Source organism: Barbus barbus, assembly GCF_936440315.1.
Source record: "Barbus barbus genome assembly, chromosome: 18".
Taxonomy (NCBI): Eukaryota; Metazoa; Chordata; class Actinopteri; order Cypriniformes; family Cyprinidae; genus Barbus; species Barbus barbus.
This window is the reverse complement of record NC_136746.1, coordinates 21,683,065-21,704,272: the sequence shown is the minus strand read 5'-3', so window position 1 is coordinate 21,704,272 and position 21,208 is coordinate 21,683,065. Positions and strand designations below refer to the sequence as shown.

Sequence of the window (21,208 nt, the reverse complement as noted above, 5' to 3'; positions counted from 1 at the left end):
GATAGCAGACTCGTATTAAGACGTCAGTGCTTTGTATGTCTGCCGAGTTTTGTAAAAAAATGGTTAAACACACGCAATGCCAGATTTGAAAACCTGTAATGGCTTTAGTAAGAGGATTTTCATGACAAATTGAGAGATTAGAAAATTCCTTGGCATCCAAGCTGCTAACCAGCCATCACGACGGACTCTGGAGATGCTTCCAATTTCTGCACAGAGGCTTTTCAAAAATGTTCTATTTCAGCACGCATAGAAAACAATCAATCAATACACAATTAAAAAACATAATGCTTTTTTTTAAGAGGAAAAAAAAAAAATTGGCTTTCACATCTTGATATCAGGAATAGAGGCTTCCAAGCTGTAAATTCCTGGAGGAAACCTATAATGACTTTACAGTGGCTGATGAATGCCATTATGAACGCAATTATATTAGATAGCAATATATCACATCAAACACATATACTATTCAAAACTGTATTGGACAATTTCTTGTTTTCAGACTAACTGGAAAATGTGCATCCACTAAAAACCAGCTGGTTAAAGAACATGAAAAAAAAGCTGAGAAAAGGTTAATCATTTCGTGGGGAAGTCGTGGCCTAATGGTTAGAGAGTCGGACTCGTAACCCAAAGGTTGCGAGTTCGAGTCTCGGGCCGGCAGGGATTGTAGGTGGGGGGAGTGAATGTCCAGCGCTCTCTCCACCCTCAATACCACGACTGAGGTGCCCTTGAGCAAGGCACCGAACCCCCAACTGCTCCCCGGGCGCCGCAGCATAAATGGCTGCTCACTGCTCCGGGTGTGTGTTCACAGTGTGTGTGTGTGTTCACTGCTGTGTGTGTGCACGTTGGATGGGTTAAATGCAGAGCACGAATTCTGAGTATGGGTCACCATACTTGGCTATATATCACTTCACTTTATCACTTTATCATTTGTTTGCAAATGCCACAAGATTTAATATTTTGTGTCTAATGATGTTCATTTTTAATGGCTTAAGTGTGAAAATGCATTTTAGGCCGTTCTCATAAACATAATTCCTCATAAAGTGAACAAGTCTCACTTAGTCCATTAGACATTCAGTGATAGACTTTTGTCATTATGAATTAATTTCATATAACAGCTCCTCAGCTCTCCTTTGATCAGTGTTGTTATAGTTATCAAGTCACACATGCCTGAAAACTTTTCACATCTGATTAAACTTTCAGCAAATTTAGATACATTTTACTTTCTAACTCTATACATCATTACTGGCCTTATCAGTGTGAGGAATAATCAGATTCACAATATAAAAACCTTAGGCAATTCAATAGAAGTGTGATAGATGCAATGTTGGAGCCAGTATTAAGATGCACAACTATCAGATTATACTGGTCATGCTAATTATTATATATAGATTTTTTGATTATCAACTTTTAAGTCGGTGTTTACACTTGTTGAAGGAAAAGGAGCTATTAGAAGGCTTATTTAAAATGACCTCCTGCTATTAAGCTGGATAAAATATAAACATCACGTTTAACATTGTTTTATGTGTGTCTTTTTTATCCTGCAAATCTAAGCTCTTATTTTCTGCGATCTGTGTGTATTGACATGTTCCTTTTACATCCTGTGGGAAAAAACAGTGTGTGAATGATGTGTAAATCTCACCTGCAACTTGTGGGTCTTCACCCTTGCCTTCTTTCTTCCCGGTATCTTTTTCGCTCTCCTGTTCAGCTTTCTTCTTTGCTGTTGGACTCACTTCCACTAAAACCCAAAGAGACACACATAAATAACATGCACCTGGGAGATATATGCGAAAACGTCAATATCAGTCAATGTCAATATCTTATGCTTTGAAATAATATTAGATTATTGAGTTCTCTACGTATCATGGGTTAATACTAACAAACTCAGTATGTCCTACTTCTAGTTGAACACATAGAAGTAGGACATACTGAAGCAGAATAATCATGTTTTATTAAATATATTTGCTGGATTTCTGCTATTAGCATTCTACCATCACACAAGTTTAAGAGTTTAAGATTTGATTGACACCTTTACAGTGTGAAACCAAGTAAATGTGGAAACTAAATGCAAATTTTCAGTCCTTCACTTTCTCGCTATCATTGAAGGAATTGCTGTAGGCGTTTAATTGATCAGGGACGGCTGGAAAAACTTGCAGCATCTGGGAGACGGAGACCCTTTCTCTGGTACTCAACTGGATGCAGCAGATGTTCTTCCGTGTGTGTTGTGGATTTGTATGTATGGCACTGATCATGGCTTATGCCTCTGATTAGTCATGTCCTTTCAGGTGCACTCTGGGTATGAACATGAGAATGTAAGTCTATGATCTCTGTCTGTATGTGAGTTACTTAAGCAATGAGGATTAAGGCTTGCATTGGAGCTGTTGTCTTACAGGTGGATCCTGTGGGGAATCAAACCATTTTGGCTAGCTTGTTGACATTTGTGGACCTTGTTGAAATTGATAAAGATTCAATTTATTTGAAGCTGATTAGAAACTTGCCAGATTTTACATTGCTCAGACTGCAGTGGATTTTAACTGTCACTTTAGTGGGCTGTAGTTGGATTTTAGTGGGCAGGACTGCATTAAGTAGGATTGATGACGAAACATGTAATATGTAAAAAAAATGTGCTTGTTATTATAAATGGTGCATCTTCCTCTGTCCTGTGGACACGGTTTCCATTTTCATTTAACAAATCGAGTATGAGAGCCAAAAACGCTCTGCATTCAGCAGTCCATTTAACACAAAAGCAATAAGCAGCGAGAGAGACTGTTACAGTGATTTGACCATGATAAAAAGTGTTCTTAGGCACCAATGTGAAAAAAAAAAAAAAAAATTAATCCTAGTAAAATGACGATTGTTTCAACAAAAGCTATTCTGACATGCAGGTTGTAAAAAACTGGCATTTTATGGTTTTAACTTTTTCTCTTATATATATTTTTTGTTCTTATTACAATCTTTGTTTGTAAACCAATAAGAGATAATGCTTTTTATTAATCAGAAGACTGTTCAAAAGTTTAAGGTCTGTAAGATATTGTAATATTTTTGAAGATTCTTCTGTTACCAAGGCTGGCTCAAGAGTAATATTCTGAAATATAATTACAACTGAATATAACTGTTTTCTATTTAAACATATTTTAACATGTAATTTATTCCTGTGATGCAAAGCTGAATTTTCAGCATCATTACTCCAGTCTTCGTTGCTGGGGAAAAAAATAAAAAATCAAATTATTAGGAATGTTGAAAACAATTGTGCTGCTTAATATTTTTGAGGAAACCGAAATAATTGTTTTTATGTTTCTTTGATGAATAGAAAGTTGTGCTACTTAAAATTGTGTTCTACTATTCTTTGATGAAGAAAAAGGTTTTTTTTTCGTAAAACTTATCACATTTGATAAATAAGTATATAAAACTGACGGTAAAAAACTTTTGAACAGCAAGTAAATGTACACCTGCTTTGGTCCCCATTCCAAAATAAATTAATAAATTCATTTTTTTATTTGAACAGCCAACTTGTCAAATAAATAAATAATAATAATAAAAAGAAAAAAGTTTTTTTCAGTTTGAGGCCCCATTGACTTTCATTGGCATTTCTTACGTTTTATACTCAAATGTACAACAAATTTGATGTTTGAGCCAGCAAATCACTATACTCACTAAAAATGGCTATAAATGAAAGGAGTGTGCAATAAGATTTAATAACTGTATATATTGTGAGATGAAATATTGGTGGACCAGCGCTCAGATTAACTTGATGACTTCTAAATGATGTTTTTAATGGAGAGGAAATAGGCGACCCATTGCTTAAGACCAAGCGGTATTAAGCCGCCACTTTAGGATGAACTGGAGCAGCTGTTTCAGCCTAATGTCTTTAATTTGTGTTTGGGTCTCTCTCCCTCCCCATCTCATCCCTCTCTCTCTTTTAAAGGGATGGAGAGTCAGAGTATCCATCTGTGCGGTTCCAGCTAACACCTGTGTCTTCTCTGGAGTGGGATACAAGGCCGCAAAAGACATCAATTTTGCCCTCGCCCACACACACATACACACTCCATCAGATGAAAGACACAAAACAGGATTTAATGCACACGTGTCCACCCTGACTCCATCTGCGTGGAAAGCGTTTGAAGTCGCAGTTCAGAGGGACACAGACATGCGTTGACAATCAGTGGAGGACTGCAAAGTGTGTGGGGTAGTTTGGCTGTTTGTGCGAGGCTCATATCGCACCACCTGGGCAATATGGAGCCCTGGAGGCCTCCGTCCTTCACTTACAGATACCGAGACTCATGTAGCATCCTGCAGGAAGGTAAGACTTATATCACCCACACACACACTTGTAACAGCCGCCCTAATAACAGCCGCCTGAGGACTCTCGATCTCGCAGCATCCCAAGAGGAGCCCAGATTGCTGACTTTATTGCTAATTTTTTAAGTGAATGTATTTCTGTGGTGTAGGAAAGCTGGTTTCAAATATTAAACCCAAGGTGTCAAGGTGTTTAATCACTTACTGTCAGTGACGCAGGTTTTATTTGAAAATTAAAATGGTATTTACCTAATTTTAAAACCACAGGTGGTAACAAACATCGTGGGTAGGAGTGTGCAATATCTCGCACTTATTGAAATATTGCACATATTGTAAAACGTAAATGCTGAATATGTCATTTTCTGTTTTTAAATACACTAAAAATATTTGTCTTAAACACACTTTATTACTTTTTATTGTATAACATTGATATATATATATATATATATATATATATATATATATATATATATATATATTGTGCAGTCCTAGTTGTGGGTACATTACATTTAAAAATATATTTTAAAAATGTTACTGTTTTTACTGTATTTTCATAATATCTTGAATCAAAGTTATGTTTACATTTGCAACCAGAAACTAGAGCATATGGGAGCAGTTGTTACCTGTAGCGTCTCCTTTTTCAGGAGGTTTGGTCTCCTCATCCTTGGATTTGGCATCAGGGCTCTCGCCTTTGGAAAACAAACATACAGAAAACAATTACACTTGCCTCAAAAAATATCTGGACACCCTAAAGACCCACATGCACCTTAGAATGATAGACACCAAGGCTGAGACAACAATATGGGTGTCATTCATTTTGAAGATAAATTGTTTATTTTTCCCAATCTTGGTTTGTTTTTCCTGCTGAAATGAGATGTATTCAGCTAGGGTATGAATTTTACTCCTGTGGTTGTGTGTAAAACAGCTTGTATATGGAGGTAAAATTCATACAAACTCTTTATCAGTAGGATTTAATACTGTTTGCACACAGATATACGGTCATATATATTGAGAATATGTGAAAAAATAATAATACATAATAAATATTCAATTATATATATATATATATATATATATACACATACAGTTCCCTCCAAAATTATTGGAACAGTAAAGACAAAATTGCTCTGTTGGCTGTGGAGTCAAGACATTTACAAATATGATTAAAAGATGAATATGAGACAAAACTACAGAATGTCACATTTTATTAGTGGGTGATTCAACACATACATGTTTTACCAGCTAAGAAGTCCAGCACTTTTAGAGTTTCATCCCACTCATTGATGTGAGCATAAATATTGGAACAGTTGCCTCACAGGTCTTTCTAAGTGATCAGCTGTGTCCTGTTGCATTAATTCTTCAGATATTAAAAGCAGGGAATGTGTCGTATCAGTTATATCCATTACTTCTGTATTCTGAATCTTGCAATCGATGATGACACACACAAACTAGGATGAAGACGAGGGAGCTGACTTTGAGAGAAAAACAAGCAATTTGGATGATAAAAGAAAAGAGGAAGTCAATCAGAGCTATAGCAAAAACAAAGGGCATGGAGAAATCAAGAGTTTGGAAACCACCAGCGACACCAGCAACCAACAACGACCTGATCAGCTGAGAAAACAACAGTAGTTGATGACAGACAAATCATAAAAGCTGTGAAAATGAACCCTAAAAGACGTGTCTGTAAAATCACCAACAACTTCCAGAAAGCTGGGGTGATGCTCTGACAATCTACTGTCCTCAGGAGACTTTGACACAGAATTACAGATGCTACACAGCAAGATGCAAACCTCTGACCAGCACCAAAAATAGAAAGGCAAGAGTTTGCAAAAAAGCACAAAGGTGAGCCAGAAGAGTTTTGGAACTGTGTTTATGGACCGATGAGACAAAGATGAACCTTTATCTAAGTGATGGGAAAGCAAAAATGTGGAGAAAAAAGGGAACTGCAAATGATCCCAAGCATACAGCCTCATCTGTAAAGCATGGTGGAGGTGGTGTCATGGCATGGGCATGCATGGCTGCGTCTGGAACAGGCCCTCTCAACTTTTACTGATGACTTAATGTATGATGACAGTAGCAGAATGAATTTGGAAGGGTACAAAACTATCTTGCCTACCAATATTCAAGAAAATGTCACCAGATTAATTGGGAAGTACTTCATATTGCATCAGGACAATGACCCAAAACACCCTGCCAGTTCAGTCAAGGAGTTTATAAGGGCAAAGAAATGGGAAGTCTTAGATTGCCCAAGTCAATCTCCAGATTTAAATCTGATTGAACATTAATTTCACCAGCTGAAGAGGAGAATAAAGGCAGACCCAAAACAAGCTACAATTGGAATTGGCTGCATTAAAGGCTGGGAAAAGTATTTCAAAGGATGAGACCAAGAGTCTGGTGATGTCTATGGGTCACAGACTCACTGCTGTGATTGTGCTCAAGGGATCTGCAACTAAATAATAGATTTTAATCTTTTATATCTGCCTTATGTTCAACTGTCCCAATACTTATGTTCACATCAATGAGAGGGATGAACTCTAAAAGTGCTGTTCTTTTTATTTGGTAAAACATGTATGTGTTGAATAACCCAATAATAAAATGTGACATTCTGTAGTTTTGTCTCATATTCATCTTCTAATCATATTTGCAAATTTCTTGACTCCACAGCCAACAGAGCAAATTTTGCCTTTACTGTTCCAATACTTATGAAGGGCACTGTATATATATATATATATATATATATATATATATACACATACACATACACACACATTCACACACACACACACACATACAAATAGTATGTGTGTATAGTAAAACACATGAATGAACAAACAAACATGAAAACCAATGCAAATACGTCTTTATGTTCCGGTTCGGACTCGTGATTCATGCTACACAGGTGCTCGTCACTCAGGTAAATTCAGATTTAGTCTCTGTCTTTTCAGCTCCACCTCACCTGGTCTTAAAAACCTCTCTGTTTTGCTTTTCTCCAGGGAACATAATTGCAAGTATCTCTGGCTCTTGGGTTAGGTCCAAGCAGAACATTTGCTTTGCCTCCTCTGCTTGGTGAGACTACTATTAATAATGCTCATAGCTACAGCCGTCAGAGCCGGTAGGGGAAAAGTAAATCAAAAGTTTGTGATAAGGATGTCAAAAAGCACTAGTACTTCAGTACCAAGTCGATAATCCCAAGTCCCAACCCAAAACAAAACAGCGGCTTATGAGTGTGCAAATGCAATTCAGAGCTCTGCAGTCAAAGTGACATTTAGTGCAAGCTCAACGTTAGCCGAGCAGAGACAGGTTGCGGCTGGTTTTGTCCTCGGGTTTGAATGTAAAGTTTATATCGCGCTACATGAATACCCAGAGGGAGCTGGGCCATGCGCCTCTGAGTGTATGTGTGTGTGTACAAGCGATCATTTCAGCGTGTGCAGTGGTGTGTGTCTGTCGATGCACATGTTCTGATGTCTGTCTGTGTAAGTTCGTGTGGATTGGAGCGAGGTGTCTCATTAAACAGATGCGCCCCCAAAACACACACACACACACACGCACACGAGCGTCACGGTAATAACTGTATCTGACAGGCACTCTCTCTGTCCGTAATGAGACAAGTTCAAGGACAACAGAGCCAATCCAGATCCTTCGGCGAATGTGTACAGTGTGACACGTGAAGCGTAAAGACCGTGGAGAGACCCAGTGAATTTTTTCGCTCACTAGCATGTAGACTCCATGTTTTTGGGTGATATATATGCATACTGAACTGCAAAGATGGACCTATTTTGCATGTTTTCTGATATTCCTATTGTTCTTGGCTACTGGATATTATGAGAAATCAGGAAATATGTATTGGTCTGAAAAAGTATTGGTAGACTTTTAGATACTTAAGTCATACTTAAATATGTATGAATGTCATGAATATGTATGACTGTCAAATATTGAACCATCTGCAAGCAAATGGTGCACCAGACAGTGTCCAAATACTTTATTTAATAATGTTGAATACTGCATCTCGTTTTATTACTTAAAAGCTTTTTTTTTTTTTTTGTGAAACGATTTGCATGCTGTATTTCCTAAAATGATCTGATATTTTGTTATCTAATGCAATTTCATTCACACATTTTAAAATAAGAGTGTCTTAAGTGTTTAACTTTTTAGACGATGACAAACCTTCTGGATCCTGGCTTTGCATAGTCACATCCTCAGTGGATTCCTCTGAAATCACACAAGAGAAATATACTTAATGACAAGATTTTTGTCTTTCTTCTTAAATCCCAAAAAAAAAACAAGCAAGAAAGTCTTTCTTTTTTTGGTCCTTTCATCAGACTGCAGTGTCTAATCCCATATTAAAGAAGAGAGGATGATTGTTATCTAATCACTCCTGCTGCTGGCAAGCAGAAATGAAAGCACAGGAAAGATTCCAGCTGATGTTTAATTATCAATCATGTCTTTTTCCTAATGGCTTACTGAGGATGAGAAACTTCAGTGTGATTTTCATATTAAAATTTAATGTTACAACATCACACAGATTATTTAATCCCATTTTAAATTTAGTTAGCAAAATTTCAACCATTTAAACTCAGGATGTTGTTTGGTTCTAGATGTGGAGTTGAATTTGTTCCGAGGAGAACAAGACAATAATTAAGTTGTAGTAGATAAAATAATTCATTAGGTACAGACAAATTGCTGTTGCTCAGAAATTGTGGTGACAAGTTGATAACACAAGCTAAATACTAGGATAACAAGACACAGGAACATTTTCAGAGACAAGCACTGAAGTAAATCTGCATACCTGCTCTTCTTGCTTGTAAAATATAACTACTTGGAAATGACTCTGTCTCAGGGTTTTGTACGAGAAGGTCAATGCCAGGAAAAACACAATTATCTTAGCTTTGAACATTTCATACACAAAGGCCTACCTTGCTGGTTCATAATTTCTTCATCCTGTTTTTCATCTAAAAAAAAAAAAAAGACAGTCATAGATAAACACAGATGTTTTAAGAGTAAACATGCTACTGAAATTCTGTTACAAACAAAAAACAGAAGACAAAACCGAACAAGAGAACAAGAAAAAGTGAGAAAAACACAAATAAATAAACCAAACAAAATGAAAAAAAGAAAAGAAATCTAAGCAAAACCAAACAAAGAACAAAAAACAAAAACAAGAAAAGGCAAAAAAAAAACAAAAGAATAAGAAAACGAAACAAAAAAAGAATAAAAAACAAAACAAAAAACAACAACAAGAACAAAAACACAAAGAATCTAAGCAAACCAAAACAAAATAAAACCGAGTAACAGAAAAAAGTCTAAGCAAATCAAAACCGGAAAACAAACAAACCCCTAAAACAAAACAAATCACGTTACTACACTACTACAGTATCATAACCCCAGCACATTGATGGGCATGTTAAAAAAGCTGTTTGGCAGATTTATCTTCCCTCAAGATCCTTGATAAAGTAGTCCACACATTTGTCTAGAGGAACGCTCTACTACTGTGATCATGTTTTACATCAAATATTTATAATAGCTCTGGCATACTGGATGTTTCATGGTTGCACTAATTTTGTGCTCTCTCAATATCTCTAGACTGCACCGAGATAAATACATCTCAACAAACCCAACACACAACTCCCATGAGCCCGCAGCCGTGCGTCTCACGGGCTTACATGAATGCGTTTATCCCAGGTGGGTTTAATTTTGTCCCTCTCAGTCACTTTAGTCCTCTAAACTCGACATCTCCTTCTCCCTCTCTCCCCTCTTCGGTTATATCATGATGCTCTACCGGACTCCCTCTCTCTTTAACCCAGATGGGGTTTGGGATGAATTGGAAAATGAAGACCCTGACACATATAATCCGCTGTGCTTGACAATGGCCATTATGCTGCTGACATAATTGGCTTGGTATGAGAATTGACATAACTGGTACGAGAAGCTATTTTCCAATGTCTGAGCAATTTATTTTCTCACCACTCTTAAAATAATAAAAAAGAAAAACAAACACAATATGCCAAATGATACCGCAGACCTTCATAAAAGGTACCTTGTTTTGTTATTAGCCTTGCCTCTCTAGTGCAGCTGTCAATCAAATTCGGCTTTACACACACTGGACCTTCTTCGTCCACAATACTGATAAACCAATAACAGCCGATTATGATATAGTGACTTTTTATTCAATTAGAGGGCAGAGGGCAGTTCTCCAGTGACTGAAGCTCAATGTTTTGCTCACTATATGAATTATTATGTGGGAGAAGGTTAGTCACCCTGTGGACTTTGAGAACATAACTTTAAACTGTAAATGCTGCATTCACAGGAAGGAAGGAAGGTATGACCCACGATGCTGTGCGTGGGGTTAAAGCACTGACTAAGGCACAGTCATAGCATCCTTTTGCTAAAAAGGCAGTCGTCTTTGATGATATTCTTGTGAGGAACCTGAAGGTAAATCGGATTCTGAAATCCTAAAATGATCAATTCTCTCAGTTTCAATGTGAGGTCATACAATCACCACATACACCAGTGAAGGATGTTGTTTATAACCTGCAGACAAAAGCAAATTATTCTGAGAGACGAGAGCTGAGTCATGCATGCCTTCGCTATGGCCTCTTTCATATGGGAAGCAGTAAAAAGCAAAGAATGCAAAGTTAAAATAGCTAACGGGGGAAGGTTTCAAAACTACTTCCTGATTTTAAAATTAAACCGGCAGTTTTATTAAAGAGAGAGACATTGAAATAACCTTGTATAGAGTAATCACATCTATCAAAAATGATTGTTTATTGTTGTTTATTACACATCCAAACAACAAAAACTAAGGCGAGCAAACACCGGAGTACTAACTGTGAAGCAAGAGAAAGGACATTTGAGGATGTGGAAACAAGCATTTGGTGTCATGTTTTATTATTTTATGATTTTATAAAGCCATAATGTTGAATAAAGATGTGAAGCTCAATGCAGCGACCCAGCAGTGAGTCGTTCTAGCAGCAGATGGCAGTAGTGTAACAGAGTTCAGATGAAAGACGCTACCGCACACAAATAAACACACACACGTTCAGGAGGATGCTCGCTTGCATACAGAAACGCTTCTGTGAGCTATCTAGAAAATATTTCTAATACCATACATTTACAGTCACATTACTATAGATCCGTAATCATACAGGATCGAACAGCAGCACTGCCTCCTTTCACACGGTGGGGAACTCTCTTTCCTGTCAGTTAGGCCCTATGAACACAGTTCATGGTGAAGAAAATCGGCACCATGAAAAATGTATGAGACATGAGAGAGAAAGGTGAGTGAGAGTGTCACAATCAACAGATGCTGCTCAGCGGCCCAGAATCTACCTTCTGCGTGTGTGTGTGTGTTGGCTACCTCTTTCAAGAGAGGCAAGTAGCTCACGCGGTGCGGAGTCTTTTGATTCAGTGTCTCGCTCTCTGCCAGGGTCGGAGCTTAACGGCCGTGTTTCCAGCTGTGCAAAACCGTGGACTCGGAGACACTTGAACCACTATCTACAATATACAATTGTAAAACTTCCCACCCTCTGTATAAATGCATCACTGAAGCTTCCTGTCGCTTGACCCCTCCTGCTCTGTTTTTATTTCCATCCTTTTCTTGTGTTTTCTTTTCTATTCCATTGCCTCTATCTTTCCTGCACACACACACACAATTTTATCTTTCTTTCTGTCAAACACATTTGGTTCATATCATTTTTTTTTTATTTTGTCAGCTTCAATGACACAAAAAACTATTTATTGCCAAAACATTGGCAACGTGTGTGTAATAAGAAATGTGTGAAAATATGGTAAAGTGCTAATAATAGTACAAACAGGGTAAAAACTAAAAATTCAAGCAATGCAAAATAAAAAAATACAATTAAAAATTAAAACTGAAAGATATAAGCAACAGTTCATTTAATAAAAGGATTTTAGTTTTGCTAAAGCATTAGCAGTTAATCTGTGGGAATTCAAAAAATGTTATTATAAAACAAAATATATGAAATAATAAAATAAAATCAATAACAAAATTTCAAGTGTAAAAATAAATCAAAATTAAAATACAAACAAAATAAAAATCTAAAGTATATTTGAAAAAAAAAATCATATAAGATAAAATCAAATAAAATAATTTATCTTAACATGGCGGCCTCCAAGAAGTGATTTTACATTAGGCTACTGATATGCTGGATTCTTTATCTCATAAGAGTGTATATCATATTGAACATTTTTCAAAAGTGCTATTTATTTCTTCAGGGGTAAATCTTTTTATTTTTATTTTTTTTTAATAAGGGAATAATACTGAGAGCATGTTTAAATGTGTAATTAAGAAGGTTAAACTAAAGGAAAATAAGACTAAATGCATTATGAGCATAAGTTTAGCGATATAGATATGATGCCTGAAGTCTCTTTCTTTACTCCACACACAGACCTGCTCTCTTTTTCTCTCCCTCTCCAAACATGGCCCCTCTGCCTTCTACATCTGCTGAGTACACAGTTAACAGCTCGACCTGACGCTCCGCATCCTGATTCACTCATCTAACCTGTCACCTCCTAATCTCTGAAATGCCACACGGCACACACACTCACCCCACAGGCCATCTGAAAAGCTATCCGGGGGCGCTAAAATGCTCAGTCCAGTTCTGTGAAGAATCCCTCTCATTTCTCGGCACACCGATCCCCCCATGTATGGATTTCATGTGGATTACATCACAAATCACTTTATCCCCCAAGAACTCTGTCAAGAAGTCCAGTCTCTCCACCCAAGCATCTCGTCGGCTCTCTTAGGCCACAACCCGGCGCTGATGGGTCGGATTGAACGGATCGCCACAGCCGGACTAACTGAGACTAAAGCCGCCAGCCGCAGCTAATGCCCCTTTCTGTCTGTTTGTCTCACGATCTGACTGATTTCTCCAGAGCGTCTGAGATTCACACATTCCTTTGCTGTGAAGAAAGGCAAGTGGGAGCTTATCTGGAATAAGGTATTGTTTTCCTTTACGCTCCTCACAGGTAACCCGTTGAGGAACACGGAGAGAGTTCCAGATCAGTGCTTTCGGGGCCAGTTGTCCCCTGAGCATGTGAATGTATGAAGTGCTGCTTTAGGGAGAACAGCACTAATGCTTCTCTGTCATTAGCGGGCTGTCTAAAAGGCCCTCTTGCTCTAACCTCAGTTAGAGAGCATCCCCTCAGGGAGAGTAGTGAATGTGTAATACAAAGCAATATCCCACCACGGCTGTATATCAACTTCCTCTGTTCTTGAAAAACAAAGTTGCGGCCGGCAGAATCCAAAAAGCGAGCCTTAGCGACAAGCTCTAGAGGAAGGGTAATGTGCATGCAAAGCTCATTTTCCATGAATCAGAAACGTGATTTCAAAAACATATTTAATGTGCCGCTGTAGCTTGTTCTCTGAGTGACACCGCATTAGAGCGAGTGCATTTGATGTTGGCGACAGGACAAGGGCTGCGGCTAACACCTGTGGATAAATCATAGACTGTGCCGCTTTAACACGCTTTGTTCTGCTCCTCGCTGCCTCGTAACAAACGCTGCCGTTTGTTGTTTGAGCTCAATGTCTGCAGAGCAAAGCTTTAATGTTTACGCTGTCCTGTGAAGGTTAAATGCGGGGCTCTAAACAAGGGTGTTTGTGACTAGATTGGTTCCCATTAAGATTTTAAATCTGCAAGAAGTTGTGGAGGCAGTGACACAAAATACAATCTGAATTTCTGAACTTTTTTTTTTAGAAACAAACTGTAAACAAAAACAGCAAAAATGCTATGAAAAATGCTTTGTAATTTTACAGTAAAATTCAAATTTGATCGCTTTTTATTTAAATAACTATTTCTTCTTTTGTCTTATTAGTTACATGCACGAGGGTTTCATATGACATATTATGTTGTTAAATGAATGTTTACTGTATATTATTTTAGTGTCATGTGTGTGTTACCATGCTGATGTTTTGTCTTTGTGTGGATTACACTGCACAAAAAAAAAAAAAAATAGGCTGCTTATAAAGATTACTGGCGAATGTTTTACTGTTCTTTTTTTTTTTAAATTATGTTTAATTCAGTGTTACTTGCCATTTCTTTGTAAATGTTGTGAAATTTGCAAGCAATTTCTGAGTGAAAATTGTACACCATTTTTTTTCAGTGTGTGTGCACCATTATATGTATAGTATTTACCTCAGCTTATGGAAAAGCTATTTATGAACTGCATTTCATCATGTGGCTTTCCCATTACCACTTGTGTTTTGTGGTGGTTGTCAGTATATTATAAAGGAACAAAACAGATTTCAGTAATTTAGTTTTTATTTTAAGTTTGTCAGTTTGTCAAAAAAAACAAACGTTTAATTTTTTCTTGTAAATCTAAGCTAAATTGTAGCTAGCATATTTTTTCGGTAAAATTCTGCCATCCACAGCTGCAGTGTTTTTATTATACACATAGATTTTTTTTTTACAGTGTACCCCTACAAAAATACCATGTTAACCATATAGTTTCCAGCAAAAGTGTTAACTTACTAAAACAACTGTAAAAATATATTTAAAAAAATATATCGTTACATACTGACTTTATAATAGCATCAGTATTTGGTAGAAACTATGGTAAATGTTTGTAAGGGTAGTCCTGGATTATGTTTGTTGTTTAGAAAAGCAAAATCTGGTAGGTTGTTGTTTGCTAAAGTATCGGTTTACTGAAAAAATTACTTTTTTTCTTTGTGCTGCATATTGAAGAGAGATACCAGCCTGGGAAAATTTCCCCAAAGACATCAGTGCTGCCTGCTTTAATATTAAAGAAAGAAGGAAAAAATCCCATCTCCAACCCTATGGCTTTAAGACAAATGGAGAAATTGTGGTGTTAATAGCCTGCTGCTGCCCTTCAGTGTACGAATTTAATTATCTTTGGTCCATCTTATTGAGAAGCGAGTAATTGTTTCAGTGCTACACAACCGAAGAGGCTGAATGGCAGAATTCGAAAGCTAATGGCTCCTTAAACAGGTTTCCACACCCTGAGAGAACATCCCAAAGAGACTTTTGATATTATCTCAACAATGCTTGGAAGATGGGAATGCTGGGTGATACTGACTTTGACAGTTGAACTTTCGCTCACAAGAACACAGATCTTCTCATACCTTTTTTATCAGCAACATCATCATCTTCCTCTCCTTCCATGGGCTGCGTGTTACCTGTCGATAAAATCACACCACTCATTAGAACTTCAAAAAAAAAAAAAAAACTTCAAAAAAAAAAAAAAATTCTGGGTGATTGAAAAGAAGAAAAAAAAAAACAGAAAAAAAATTAATAAAATAAATACTAAATTAATTATGATTTTACAGTAGTATCAATTATTAGTGAGCACTGCTAATTAAAAAGAATTGCACAATAAATATTAAGAAGTACAGTTATGGGTAGATTCCATTAGAAATTTTACTTGTCTAATATACCTTAGTCACTGTAGTGCCATATTTAATTGTTGGCAAGAATAAAAATGAGGCTGCATAGGATAGATGTGCAGTACATTCAATGGATTATATACTGTTGTGTAAGAACATACCAATTTTTGAGCTGAAGAAAAATCATTCCAAAAAGAAATATTCAGAAGATAAAACCTCCATAAAACAAAGTTGTGAGCTGGTGAAAATCTAGGACTTTTATACATTGTCTGCTATAGTAGACTTTAAGTCTGTCCCTCACAGCCTCATTTTCATCAGCACTCATTACATTCAATAAAACTCAATAAAAATATCAATATGGTTATGAGTAGCTGTTTTCCTTTATACATGCATAAACAAAAAAAAAGCTCTCTATTAATCCCAGAACTGAAATAGGGCAACTGCCAAGTTACAAGGCACAGATTGCTCATACTGAAGAGCTCTGATAAGGGTGAAATGAACGAAGGAATATCCTGCTATTGTGTCGCAGGCCTTGCTGGAGTGCATATACATGCACCAGGTGATTCTGCATCAACAGGGGCTTTTGTGTGCCTCTGTAAAAAATGGGGCCTGTAAAAGTGTAGCGTAAGGGATTTCGGTGAAAGACAGCAAGAAAAAAAAGGTGAAACAGAGAGAGGGAGAGAAACGGATTGATTGATAGAGAGCAGGAGGAGAGCTGATACAGGGGGATAAGGGAAAAAAGCCTCAATTCCATGTGAGAATGGCAACCATTTGAGCCTTTGAATTGGTTCCAGAGAAAAAGAGAGAAAATCAGAGCCCCGGCTAAGTGAAGTGCTGCTAAAGGCCAGGGCTTGGCTGCCAGTCAGACATTCACTGAATGAAACTGAGGCTAAGCTAGCCGAAACTGCTGGGGCAGGAAAAGCAGGGTGCTGGGAGCTACGGTGTGTGTGTGTGTGTGCGTGTAAGTGCAGATGTGATACTTGGTGTGTTGTGAACAAGATAGAATCCTGATAGGTGTTGCCATGTCGGGTCATCCCGGTCCAGTGTTTACAATGAGGTATAACAGTGCCCACAAAAGAGGTGATTGGTCTCTCTGGTTTTGTGCAGAAGTAAACACAACCGCACAAAGCCCCAACACAAGAACTTACAGTAGTTCAGAGGGCTATTAGACGCTTGTTGGACTGCTTCAAAATACTGCTTTATAGCCCGCCCGTAAAAAAGTCAAAGCTAGGTGCTTAAAAAAACGCTTGTTCTGGATCTGGTTTTGATGGGCGTCTTGGCTTAAAGCTCCAGTCCTGTGAACAGCTTCTCACATTTGTAGTAAAAATCACAGCATGCTCCTTTTTTCACTTCATGTCGTTGAGGTATGAAAATGTTCTCCTCCTTTTAAGATGCTTCATTTAATACTCCTTCTCTTTCACCCTCTGTGTTTTCAATCATCTAACTTTTGTGGAAACGATCAATGCAGGCCTTGTTACGCTGCCAGCAAACGTCCATATCATAATTCCATGGAGTTTAAGTGACTGCTGGAGACATGTTTGACCTGGGTTCAGTTTTCCATCTTAACTGGAAAAAAACAACAACACTACTATACAGTGTTATTTTAGTATTATGTATTTACAACTATAATATTTATTATTTTTATTTTAAATTAGCTGATATTTCTATATTTTTATTTTAGTTCTAGCAATTTTGTTATTTTTTTGTCATTTTAATTCACATTTAATAAATATTTCTATCTGATTTGTTTTTTCACCTTTAGTTATAGTAATTATAGTACTTTCTAAGTACTTACTAAGGCATTTCTATGTTTTTCATCTAATATATTTTATTTCAGTTGAATTTCAGTTTTTTGATAGCTTTAGTTAACAATAACATCACTGTTACTGCAGTCTGACTGAAACTCTTGCATAGAGTTCTCAGAGACTGGTATCATCCAACCTGTACAGTTTTGTAGTCCAGCCTAAACCGAGAGATAAACCCAAATTAGATTACCATTGTGCGATGCTCAGTTGTCTTTTTGACAGTCGCTTAAGCAGGTTTGGGACCATTGTGAGTATGTAAGCTGGATTTAAGGGTCTAGCGCTGGGAATTAGCTTAGCACTGAATCGTCTGTAATGCTGTACCTGCCACCGTCTATTTAGCTCCTGTAGCAAACGCGCATTAGTCACAATGAAACACCTTTATTTTCTATCTCTTTTTGTTACTGTTAATGTACAGTTAAAGAGGCTTCCAGATGAAGGCCTTGTAATCTCTTCTGCTTTTCTGAAAGTCAACAAAGAAGGTAAGGTGATTTGAATCTGAATGGACCGCCGGTAAAAGAAGTAGTGCCAAGCAAATTGCATTCCCCTTTAATAATGTTTGATTGTGTCATTGCCGACAAGATGGCGAGCGAGTCCGATTAGCTTTCAATCAATCTGACTACCGTCCAAAACAATTCAGGCCTGTAAGAGCACAACACCTGGCAACCTTCATCTCAATTAACTTGCCAAAAGACCAAAGTTGCACATGGTGATGCCAGCAAAACTATTTCAGGCATTCGGCGAGAAAATGCAGACTCTTGTTTTCTTGTTTATAGGTAATTGTAGAGCTGCCACCCACAACAAAAGGCTCGATTAATCATAGAGAGAGCGATTCAGATGCCGTGGATTAAACTTGGTCGGGCTGCAGGATACTGGATGTGATAATTTCCCATCTTGTTTGCAATTGTGAACACTGCATTAGGAAACACTGTCACTCACCTTCTTCCATACCGGCATCTTTTTCATTCTTATGGTCGTCATTATCTGCAAGAGACAGGAAGAGAAAACAGAGGTCAAAAGTTACGACGGCAAGCCTGACATGATCAAAAAAGCAGCCCGGTGAGCATGGATTTCTATGGGCTTACTCCTATTAGTAGTATAACGAGAATTTAGCAAAGCAGGAATTCAACGCATTTATTTACAGAGATGCCCCCTTTGCGAGACCTCAGAACAGGGCTGAACAGGAAACAGAAGCAGAACAAGCATTGATTTTTACATTAAATCCAAGGTTTCTCTAAGGATTGAAAATATGTGGTTTGTTGAGTCCCCCAGGCAGTTAGCTCTAATGAAATCTGAGCAGAGACAAGCCGAGAGCTCGCAGTCTGTTTGATCTGGATTGATGTATTATTTGAGTTCAGGCTGCTATCAAACGCTCATCTGTGGAAAGACAATCGTGCTATTTGATATGATCCAAGCAGCAATTAAATTCAGCATTTGGAGGAGCGCCGAAATTGTTTCAGCTGAGGTTGAAGGCAAAATGTCTATATCAGTGGTTCCTAAGTGGTTTTGCTTCAGAATCCAAATTTTTCATTGGACATACTCCATCCCAATAGCAAAAAGTTTTAAAATACAAAACTAGAAAACACTTTGTTAAATGTAGTATTGCAGTGTCACAATTAACTGCACAGACCCAATAATATACACAAACATTTACATGACATTATTAGTAAAATTGACAATTTTGTAAATGTAGCAACAGTGTTAATCTCCAAATTGGGCCAAACAGATAAATATGAGGCATTTCAGTAAACTAAAATCATATCATGGGCAAATCAAATGGCACAGTTGTGTGTTACTTTTATGTTTTGTTTTTTTTTAAGATAATTTGAATTGTTATAGTCTTCAAGGATCTGACTAGCTTCAACCAAGTCACTAATGAGATATACTGATTTTCAAACTTTGACAACAACTAAAAGTGGCAAATGTTTCTCCCTCCTTTTAAAAAGTTGATTTATTTTGCCATTACAACTACTGATGATTATACAGTACATTCAGCATGGTTTCTTTCCTGCAAATGTGAACAAAACAGGCCTGAGACCTGTTTTTTGTATCCTGATGATGGTCATGATGGTGACCTATTTGTCCAACAGTAAGTTTTTAAATATCTTTTTTATGTATATATTTGATATTTAAGACTTACAAAAATTTTGTCTACAATTTTTAAATAGTAGACAATCATCCGTTGTAGTCCATCTAGCTCTTGTCAAAGACATAGTTTTATATATCTCTAATCTGAAAAGACTTGAGACTTATTTCTGGGTCCCGACCCAACTGTTGAGAACCACTGATTTATAGGATTTGAGCAATTTAACCTGACTGTATGTAAAATTACCCGTATTTCAGCCATCTGCCAGCTAAATATGCAGGGAAACTGCAGCTAAAACTTCAGTTTTGGGATGCTACGAGAATACTTTTTTTTTGCGCAAAGAAAACAAAAATAACAATTTACTCAACCATTCTTCTCCCCCGAGTTAAGTCGTCCACCATTTTAGAGAGTATCACAATGCATACGCAGACTTTCCCCTAAGCATAAACAACGCTTAATACACAGATTACGTTCATGCGCGTGCTTTCCCCCCGAACGTAAACAACGCTGATTGTGTCAAATACGTTCTTAGGTACTCTCCAAAATGGTGGAAGACATAACTCGGGGAAGAAGAATGGTTGAGTAAATTATGTTATTTTGGTTTTCTTTGCGCAAAAAAAAAGTATTTTCGTAGCGTCGCAAAACTGTCTACGGAGGGTCAGATAGCTCTCCGATTTCATCAAAAACATCTTAATTTGTGTTCCGAAGATTAAAGAAGGTCTGAGGGTGAGTCATTAATGACAAATTTCATTTTGGGGTGAACTAACCCTTTAACTTTGTTGTTTCTTCTTTTTTTTACACTCAGCTCAGAGTTCTTGCCAAAGTAGTCAATATGTCCCCTGAATTTGACTCTTTCTTTTTCTGCTTGAGTCTCTTTTCTCTTCTTGTATAATGCCAAACCTAGTGGACCTGAAGCCTAGCGTCTGCAGCCAAGGCTGTTCCCTGCCTGGTTACGGCTCGTTAGCCATCCTTGACGACTGTTAGCTATTACAGCAAACCAAACAGGTTCCAATTCATACACCGCTAGCTCATAATTAGATCCATTCTCCCAGACATCTTCTAGAAAACTAAATGTTTAAAAGAAATTCTAGCTAAAAGAGAAGGTTTTTTTTTTTTTTTTTTTTTCATAAAATCAATGTAAAATCAAAATGATTTACTTTGTTCACAATAAAACCAGGAACAAGTAATAACAATTTAATCAGTGCACCTTATTCTGAAGAACAAATATTGTGTCTTTGTAAAACATAATTGCTCTTCCTTTAAAATTAGTGAAATTTTGTGATCTTTTAGCTCCATTCTGGTATCTAACACCTACTTTTTATAATCCACTGAATTAAATCAAGTCCACTATACATTTTTTTTCATTGAATATTACGTTTCACTCAGAAATACATCACATATGTTGACATGTGACATAACAGCTTTTTTTATTTCATTTTCTAAGCCTCTCGCAGTCCTCATCAGCATGTCATCCTCAGACAGGCACATGGTCACACACAGAAAAACATGTTCACACTCACACATCCAGCCTCTAGCAAAAGCTCCTGCTTTGATAAAACACTACTGTCATCTGTTCACGAGAAAAAGACTGTCAAATCTCCCTCAGGATGGTGGGGCCATGTTTCTCCTTTTGTTTAACACAGAATAAAAGCAAAGCATGCATTTATCTGG

The 21,208-nt window shown here is 37.2% G+C and overlaps 1 protein-coding gene across 2 annotated transcripts in view; it reads right to left on the bottom strand.

Moving 5' to 3' along the window:
* The window catches only part of macrod2 (mono-ADP ribosylhydrolase 2), a 532,294-nt gene that overhangs the window by 21,781 nt on the left and 489,305 nt on the right, over positions 1-21,208 (bottom strand). For both annotated transcript variants that reach the window (XM_079440480.1, XM_079440481.1), the window contains 6 exons: positions 18,391-18,435; positions 15,389-15,442; positions 9,204-9,239; positions 8,455-8,499; positions 4,914-4,979; positions 1,637-1,732 (listed from right to left, as the gene is read on the bottom strand). In XM_079440480.1, coding sequence (XP_079296606.1) covers positions 1,637-1,732; positions 4,914-4,979; positions 8,455-8,499; positions 9,204-9,239; positions 15,389-15,442; positions 18,391-18,435 — 342 coding nt within the window. The remainder of the gene's footprint in view (positions 1-1,636; positions 1,733-4,913; positions 4,980-8,454; positions 8,500-9,203; positions 9,240-15,388; positions 15,443-18,390; positions 18,436-21,208) is intronic.